The 10,010-nt window shown below is 41.9% G+C and overlaps 1 protein-coding gene across 1 annotated transcript in view; it reads right to left on the bottom strand.

Moving 5' to 3' along the window:
• Nucleotides 1-379: 379 nt before the first annotated feature.
• LOC143766948 (uncharacterized) overlaps nt 380-10,010 on the bottom strand; it is a 69,531-nt gene continuing 59,900 nt past the window's right edge. Inside the window, exon 11 of the mRNA XM_077254964.1 lies at nt 380-2,273. Coding sequence (XP_077111079.1) covers nt 496-2,273 — 1,778 coding nt within the window. The 3' untranslated portion in view covers nt 380-495. The remainder of the gene's footprint in view (nt 2,274-10,010) is intronic.

Here is a 10,010-nt window from a genome sequence, read left to right as displayed (position 1 = left end):
CTTAGAAAACTTACTAAGTATATAGTTTGAGGTCTGGGATCTTCCAATATGTGGCTGGTTTTCTGACTGTTTCGGATAACATGATACATGATTTTAGTTTTTTTTTGTCTAGTCTCGCTTGAATATAATCAATATTAAATAGTCTCCTGATGAGTCGCCTTTGGTGAGGACGATGAAACCAGTAGAAATGAGAGGCTTGGAGAGTGAGTGTGTATACGTTACCTCACCCTATATACTGAACTGTGGGGTACATGATTTTTCTATTAGTCACCTTCTGACTAACCTTCAAGGGAGAAATTATGGGTATAGTTTTACATTTGGAATTAATAAAATTTAGTTTTATCCTTTTTTTCAGCAAACATGAGGAATGACAAGAGACAAGATTCAATTTTGGTTAAAACTATTCCAACATTATGAACATAAAAAAGGCTTCTCCCCTATGTGACGTCTCTGATGTTTATTAATAGTTGATTTCCAAGTAAAATAGTTCCCACATTAAGAAAATGTTAAAGTTTTCTCCTCTGTGTGAGTTCTATGGTGATTAACAAAATCTATTTTCGATTTAAAACATTTTCCACATTCTGAACATGAAAAAGGCTTCTCCTCTGTGTGACTGCTCTGATGTCTAACAAGAAGCGCTTTCCGGTTAAAACATTTCCCACATTCTGAACACGAAAAAGGATTCTCCCCTGTGTGAGTTCCCTGGTGACTAACAAGATGCGATTTCTGGGTAAAACATTTCCCACATTCTGAACATGAAAAAGGCTTCTTTCCTGTGTGAGTTATTTGGTGTCTAACAAGATTCTCTCTGAGGGTAAAAAATTTCCCACATTCTGAACAGGAAAAAGGCTTCTCTCCTGTGTGAGTTCTATGGTGCTTAACCAACTCTGGTTTATGCTTAAAACATTTCCCACATTCTGAACAGGAAAAAGGCTTCTCTCCTGTGTGAGCTATTTGGTGTCTAACAAGATTCTCTCTGAGGGTAAAACATTTCCCACATTCTGGACAGGAAAAAGGCTTCTCTCCTGTGTGAGTTCTATGGTGCTTAACCAACTCTGACTTATGTTTAAAACATTTCTCACATTCTGAACAGGAAAAAGGCTTCTCTCCTGTGTGAGTTCTTTGGTGTGTAACAAGACGCGATGTCCATTTAAAACATTTCCCACATTCTGAACAGGAAAAAGGCTTCTCTCCTGTGTGAGTTCTCTGGTGACTAACAAGATTCCCTTTGTTGGCAAAACATTTCCCACATTCTGAACAGGAAAAAGGCTTCTCCCCCGTGTGAGTTCTATGGTGTGTAACAAAATTTGATTTCTGGTAAAAACATTTCCCACATTCTGAACAGGAAAAAGGCTTCTCCCCCGTGTGAGTTCTATGGTGTCTAACAAAATGTGATTTCCAGTTAAAACATTTTCCACATTCTGAACAGGAAAAAGGCTTCTCCCCTGTGTGAGTTATTTGGTGAGCAACAAAATGTGATTTCTTGTTAAAACATTTCCCACATTCTGAACATGAAAAAGGCTTCTCCCCCGTGTGAGTTCTTTGGTGTCTAACAAGAGTCTCTTTGACAGTAAAACATTTCCCACATTCTGAACAGGAAAAAGGCTTCTCCCCCGTGTGAGTTCTATGGTGTCTAACAAAATTTGATTTCTGATAAAAACATTTTCCACATTCAGAACATGAAAAAGGCTTCTCCCCCGTGTGAGTTCTATAGTGATAAACAAACTCTGATTCCCAGTTAAAACATTTCCCACATTCTGAACAGGAAAAAGGCTTCTCCCCTGTGTGGGTTGTCTGGTGCTTAACCAAATCTGATTTCCAGTTAAAACATTTTCCACATTCTGAACAGGAAAAAGGCTTCTCCCCCATGTGAGTTCTCTGGTGATTAACCAAATCTGATTTCCAGTTAAAACATTTGCCACATTTTGTACAGGAAAAAGGCTTCTCTCCTGTGTGAGTTCTATGGTGAGCAACAAAATGTGATTTCTTGTTAAAACATTTCCCACATTCGGAACATGAAAATGACTTCTTTGCTTTAGGAGCAGTTTGTGTTTTAATGCCTCTTTTGTGACTTTGATTTTCCTTAGTAGTCGGTAATGAATCAGAAGATGGGACCTGTTTCATAGGATCAGATGATAGATCTTTGCTGTGAATGGATGATGATATATCTGGAGTAATGGCATTCACTTCAGTTGTATCTTGTAGGATCTCAAGATCATCAGATTTAAAAATTGAAGATGTCAGCTGTCCCTCTGATCTCCTGGTACACTCATCTGCTAAGATAAAAACAATTATTTTTAATAAAATATCATTGAGTCTTATATTTTTGAACATTTCTACTTAAACTGTCCATAAAAATGGCAAGCTACGTAAAAAACTTTAATTACACTATGTAATATTTTTTTTCCTGGGTAGAAAGTGTGTTTTCCTAACCCGTTATGCCTAATACAAATAGAAAATAGTTGTTCCAACAAAACATTGCTTCTGTGATAACGACAATGAAATTTTGAAATTTGTCTGTTTTTGGTAAAAATCTCGATTCGTATTCAATACTGAGTAGTCAGAATATTCTTGAACTGCTAGAATTGTGCAGAAATTTCTCTAATTTTCCAGAAACTTTTAGAATTTTCTAGAACATTCTCTGACTGTTCAATAGTAGTCATACAAGTATAAAAGCACAGGTGACTCAAACCAACATTTCGGTTTATGTTATTGCTGAGTAAGAGAATAACGAATCGTAGTTAACCCCTTTACCCCCAAGGGTGGTTAATGACCAGGCCAATTTTTACAATTCTGACCACTGTCCCTTTATGAGGTAATAACTCTGGAACGCTTCAACGGATCTTGGTGATTCTGACATTTTTTTCTCGTGACATATTGTACTTCATGATATTGGTAAAATTTCTTTGATATTACCTGCGTTTATTTGTGAAAAAAAATGGAAATTTGGCAAAAATTTTGAAAATTTTGCAATTTTCCAAATTTGAATTTTTATGAAATTAAATCACAGAGATATATCACACAAAATACTTAATAAGTAACATTTCCCACATGTCTACTTTACATCAGCACAATTTTGGAACCAAAATTTATTTTTGTTAGGGAGTTATAAGGGTTAAAAATTGACCAGCAATTTCTCATTTTTACAACACCATTTTTTTTTAGGGACCACATCTCATTTGAAGTCATTTTGAGGGGTCTATATGATAGAAAATAACCAAGTGTGACACCATTCTAAAAACTGCACCCCTCAACAAGGTGCTCAAAGCCACATTCAAGAAGTTTATTAACCCTTCATGTGTTTCACAGGAATTTTTGGAATGTTTAAATAAAAAAGAACATTTAACTTTTTTTCACAAAAAATTTACTTCAGCTCCAATTTGTTTTATTTTCCCAAGGGTAAGAGAAGAAATTGGACCTCAAAAGTTGTTGTACAATTTGTCCTGAGTACGCTGATACCCCATATGTCGGGGTAAACCACTGTTTGGGCACATGGGAGAGCTCGGAAGCGAATGAGCGCCGTTTGACTTTTCAATGCAAAATTGACAGGAATTGAGATGGGACGCTATGTTGCGTTTGGAGAGCCACTGATGTGCCTAAACATTGAAACCCCCCACAAGTGACACCATTTTTGAAAGTAGACCCCCTAAGTAACTCATCTAGATGGGTTGTGAGAGCTTTCAACCCCCAAGTGTTTCCCTACAGTTTATGACGCAGAGCCGTGAAAATAATAAGAAAAAAAATTCCACAAAAATTATTTTTTAGCCCCCAGTTTTGTATTTTTCCAAGGGTAACAGTTGAAATTGGACCCCAAAAGTTGTTGTCCAATTTGTCCATATGTGGGGGGGAACCACCGTTTGAGCGCATGGCAGAGCTCGGAAGGGAATGCAGACAGATGGATTGGTCTGCAGGCATCACATTGCGTTTGCAGAGCCCCTAATGTGCCTAAACAGTAGAAACCCCCGACAAGTGACCCCATATTGGAAACTAGACCCCCCAAGGAACTTATCTAGATGTGTTATAAGAACTTTGAACCCCTAAGTGTTTCACTACAGTTTATAATGCAGAGCTGTGAAAATAAAAAATCCTTTTTTTTTCCATAAAAATGATTTTTTAGCCCCCAGTTTTGTATTTTCCCAAGGGTAACAGGAGAAATTGGACCCCAGAAGTTGTTGTCCAATGTGTCCTGAGTACGCTGATACCCCATATGTTGGGGTAAACCCGTTTGGGCGCACGGGAGACCTCGGAAGGGAAGGAGCACTGTTTTACTTTTTCAACGCAGAATTGGCTGGAATTGAGATCGGACGCCATGTCGCGTTTGGAGAGCCCCTGATGTGCCTAAACAGTGGAAACCCCCCAATTATAACTGAAACCCTAATCCAAACACATCCCTAACCCTAATCCCAACGGTAACCCTAACCACACCCTTAACCCTGACACACCCCTAACCCTAATCCCAACCGTAAATGTAATCCAAACCCTAACCCTAACTTTAGCCCCAACCCTAACTGTAGCCTTAACCCTAGCCCCAACCCTAATTGTAGCCCTAACCCTAGCCCTTGCCCTAACCCTAACCCCAACCCTAACTGTAGCCCTAACCCTAGCCCTTGCCCTAACCCTAGCCCTAACCCTAATGGGAAAATGGAAATAAATAAAAAAATTTAATTTTTTGCTAATGGATGATGAAGAGGGGTTTTATTTCCTTTTATAGCGGGTTTTTTAGCGGATTTTTATGATTGGCAGCCGTCACACACTGAAAGACACTTTTTATTACAAAATTTTTTTTTGCGTTGCCACATTTTGAGAGCTATAATTTTTCCACATTTTGGTCCACAGAGTCATGTGAGGTCTTGTTTTTTGCGGGACGAGTAGACGTTTTTATTGGTGACATTTTCAGGCACGTAACATTTTTTGATCGCTTTTTATTCTGATTTTTGTGAGGCAGAATGACCAAAAACCAGCTATTCATGAATTTCTTTTTGGGGAGGCGTTTATACCGTTCCGCGTTTGGTAAAATGGATAAAGCAGTTTTATTCTTCGGGTCAGTACGATTACAGCGATACCTCATTTATATCATTTTTTATGTTTTGCTGCTTTTATACGATAAAAACTATTTTATAGAAAAAATAATTATTTTTGCATCGCTTTATTCTGAGGTCTATAACTTTTTTATTTTTTCTTTGATGACACTGTATGGTGGCTAGTTTTTTGCGGGAAAAGATGACTTTTTCAGCGGTACCATGGTTATTTATATCCGTCTTTTTGATCGCGTGTTATTCCACTTTTTGTTTGACGGTATGATAATAAAGTGTTGTTTTTTGTCTCTTTTTTTTTTTACGGTGTTCACTGAAGGGGTTAACTAGTGGGACAGTTTTATAGGTCGGGACGTTACGGACGCGGCTATACTAAATATGTGTACTTTTATTATTTAGATAAAGAAATGTATTTATAGGAACAATATATATATATATTTTTTGAATTTTTTGGGGGATTTTTTTTTATTTTTTTTTACACATGTGAATATTTTATTTTTTTTTACACTATAACATTGCCCCGGGGGGGGGGGGGGGGGGGCATCATGTTATAGTGTAAGATCGCCGATCTGACACTTTGCTGTGCACTGTGTCAGATCGGTGATCTGACTTACACATCTCCTGCAAGCTTCCCAGCGCCTGCTCTGAGCAGGCGCTGTGAAGCCACCTCCCTGCAGGACCCGGATGCCGCGGCCATCTTGGATCCGGACAAGCCAGATGGTATGTCACTCTCCATAAGGAGAAACATTAACCCTTAGACCCCAGTCCAGAGCCTCTCACCTAGCCAAATCAGTTCTTATGCTTCGCACTGACGAGGGCCAACAGCCCGAAACACCGTGTCTGCGAATTGAGATACTGATTTGGCTTTTATCCTAAGTCATATTGCACGACTCGTTAGAGGGTTGATTGTGACTTGTAGGATCGCTACTTCCAACAGGTGGCGCTATAGAGTTAAGTCCTCTTTTTCTCAGAAGAGGCAATTTGCATATTTAATTTCCCAGAGGAGCATTGTACGGCAAATAAGCCTCCTTACCTTGACAAGCCAGAGATGGTATGTCACTCTCCATAAGGAGAAACGATACCTCTTAGTATGCAGCATCAATAATTAAAACATATGATGTTAAAAATAATAATAACAAAAAAAAAATTATATTCTCACCAGCCTTTCACACTACTCGCAACAATCCGGTCCAAATAATGCATTGCGGCATTACCCGAACATAACGTAGCATTCACGCAAGACGCAATAATCACGTGTTATGGCCGCATGACATTACTGGCAATGGAGCGTCACGACGAGCATCGCTTAAGGGCATGGCCTGGATGCGGGGGATGCTGGAAGGTGAGTATATAACTATTTTTTTATTTTTCAAAAACAGGAATATGGTGCCCACATTGCTATATACTATGTGGGCTTTGTTATATACTACGTAGGCTGTATTATATACTACATACATATTCTAGAGTACCCGATGTGTTACAATCTGTCCAACATCTAGTAAATCTTATTCACGCAGCTTTTCCCAGTTGAAAACAAAACGGCAAAATACTAGGCAGAAACAAGTGTTAACGCTGTGATAAAGTGCATAGTGCTAATAAGGTGATACATATAGTGCTTACTCATGTGGGTATGGTGCCCGCTGAGTACGTAGCTCCAACGCACGTTTCACAACATTTGCTTCTTCGGGAGGCTTGTGTACTGCTGCTTCAGATTGTTGTGTCATCACCAATTATCCATAATTTTGACAGCTATTTTATGACTTTGTGTATTGTTCAATCAGCTTGCAGAAAGGGCTTAATAAACAATAAGTTTATGTAATAAAAAAAAAAAAAACGGCATGGGCTATCGTGCAATTTTCTGTGCCAGAGGGGGAAAGCTGACGGCCGGGGGCCAATATTTGTAGCCTGCTATGAATATCAGCCCGCAGCTGTCTGCGTAGCCTTTACTGGCTATTAAAATAGGGGGACCCCCCAAAAAAATGACGTAGGGTCCCCCTATATTTTATAGCAAGAAAGGCTACGCAGACAGCTGCGGGCTGATATTCATAGCCTAGAGAGGGGCCATGGATATTGCCCCCCCCCCGGCTACAAATACCAGTCAGCAGCCACCCTGGAAATGGCACATCTGTAAGATGCGCCAATTCCGGCACTTAGCCCCTCTCTTCCCACTCCCCTGTAGCGGTGGGATATGGGGTAATAAGGGGTTAATGTCACCTTGCTATTGTAAGGTGACATTAAGCCGGGTTAATAAAGGAGAGGCGTCAATAAGACGCCTATCCATTAGTAATCCAATACTAATAAAGGGTTAGTAAAACACACACACATTAGGAAAAAAGTATTTTAATATTCTTCATTTCACCATACTTACCATATTTCAGAGCCTGCAAAAAACGTAAAATAATAAACCATATACTACCTGTCCGCCGTAGTCCAATTAATAACGAGTGTCCCACGACGATCTCCCCCTTAGAACAGTGACATCGGGTGATGTCACTGCTCTATAGGACACTGAGTGACACACTGACAGGAGACAATGGCTCTTGCAGTGTATCACTGAACTATAGTAACCTCTGAGTCTCACTTTATGGCAATTGCTGCCTGGGAAAATTTCTCAACAGCAATGGCATAAAGTGAGACTAGGGACTATTTTCTCACAGGGGCGTAGGAATACATTGTGAGGAATTGTGGAAGAATACCTTCCATCATTGTATTCCTGGAGCCCCTGGAGAGCAGTCGCATCAACAGATGCTCCTGCTATCCACGGGAGATCGTCGAGGGACATTCGTTTTAATTGGATTTCTGCGGATCAGGGAGTATATTGGTTGTTTATTATTTTAATATTTTTTACAGATGACATTGGCTTCGGGGAACAAAGTGACAAGTGATGGCGAGTATGTACTCTATGTTATATGTACTGTATGTATGTTGTATGTATGTACGTACTGTATGAGGCATGGTGCATGTCGCATGTCGTCACATCGTGCATGTTGTCACATGTCGCATGTCGTCGCATCGTGCATGTCGCATGGTGCATGTCGACACATGGTGCATGTCGACGCATGGTGCATGTCGCATGATGCATGTCGTCGCATGGTGCATGTCGCATGGTGAATGTCGTCGCATGTCGACGCATGGTGCATGTCGTCGCATGGTACATGTCGTCCCATGGTGCATGTCACATGTCGTCGCATGGTACATGTCGTCGCATGGTGCATGTCGTCACATGGTGCATGTTGACGCATGGTGCATGTCGTCGCATGGTGCATGTCGACGTATGGTGCATGTCGACGCATGGTGCATGTCGCTGCATGGTGCATGTTGTCACATGTCACATGGTGTGTGTTGTATGTATGTATGTACTTGTAGTCCCATCGGACAATGCCTGCACACAGAGACACACACACATCCCAAAGACCACCCCCCCGCCGCAAACCCAGCACATACCGGCGCCGGCCCCCACATACCGGCACCGGCCCCCACATACCGGCACCGGCGCAAGCCCCAGCACCGGCACGCAGAGCCCCGGCGCCAGCACGCAGACACCAGCGCCGACACGCACATACCCAGAGCCCCGGCGCCCGCACAATCATCCCTGCCTAGCCCCGCCCGCCCCCAGCACACACAGCCCCACAGTCAGCCCCGCCCACAGCCCAGTCACTCTTGATGAGAGTCTGCTGACTGTGCGGATGGGTCACGCCTGCTGCTGATGTCACGTCAATTTCCAGAGTCTGGAAATTGACGTGACGTCGGCGGAAATAAGCGGTGGCTGCAGCCTGGGGATCACGTGACCCGGACTCAGCCGCCGGAATAGCGCCGCTCACAGGCGAAAACGGCAACAGAAGGTATTTGCACAATTCATCAGGGGCCACGGGGGGATACATTGGGGGGGTTAATTGAAAGTAGTGGACAACCCCTTTAAACATCAGCAGTTAAATATTACACTTGGAAGCCAAGAACATAAATTGTGTCACATGGTGTTATTTAACAAGCAATGACTGTTCACAGTTGAATAGAAAACCTTGTTGGATGAGACAGCAGTTTGTGGTGTTCAACTGTTTGTTCATTCTACCTCCCAAATATCGAATAAAAAGAAACCAGTCAATGTTATGTAGGCGAAAATAATACCAATTCTCATCTCACATAAAAACAAGTCCCCACTCAGGTCCATCATCTGTCAGTGAAAAAACAGAGGTTCCTACACTATTAGTTCCTCAAAGGCTGTTGAAAAGCAACAGAGTTTCTGTTTTGGAACCCCACAGCACCCAGAATATGTTGTGCAGTTATATGTATGTATAATAGGTTCCATCTGAGATGCATGTCCCTAATGCATCAGCCCACAGGCTGCGCCCCTGGGCAGAGGGGACAAGATATCCCAGATTTGAAATCCCCCACCTTTGTAATTCCCACAGTAAATATCGGCAGGCTCCGGCCACCTGCAGATATTGTAATGTATGTCTGGCCTGCCGGTTTTCAATTGGCCTGCCTTCTGTATCTGTGTGATATATTCTGTGTCCTGTGTTGTCATACTGGAAATACGTGGAGAAGCAGTGATCTTTTATATGCGCCCATGTAACCAAGCGATTCCAGCCAGCGTCCTTCATTCAGACTCCAGCCAAAGCAGAGTGGACCTCCTGAAACACGGGGTGGTACTGAAAGAGGTACTCCAGCACGGTAGACCCCGTTACACTGGTGGCAGACAGCGGGATGTGATACCTGTTGTGAATTCCGTTCTTGGGCTCCATCCTGTGGTTGCGAATGGTATTTTTGGGAGTTCTGCTCTTGGGCTCCCTCTGGTGGTTTCAAGTGGAACTTAGCAGCTGCTTTCACTAATCGGTTCCCTGGCCTTGTTATTTAACTGGGCTTTTGGCTGTAGTTGATGCCAGCTGTCAATGTTTCTTCCTGTGGATTTAGTCCTCTCCTGGAAGTTCTCTGTTGGCCAGTCCATTTCAGCTTAAGATAAGTTCTGCTAGTTTTTGG

The sequence above is a fragment of the Ranitomeya variabilis genome, chromosome 4 (assembly GCF_051348905.1).
Source record: "Ranitomeya variabilis isolate aRanVar5 chromosome 4, aRanVar5.hap1, whole genome shotgun sequence".
Lineage (NCBI taxonomy): Eukaryota > Metazoa > Chordata > Amphibia > Anura > Dendrobatidae > Ranitomeya > Ranitomeya variabilis.
This window is presented reverse-complemented; position numbering and strand designations above follow the sequence as displayed.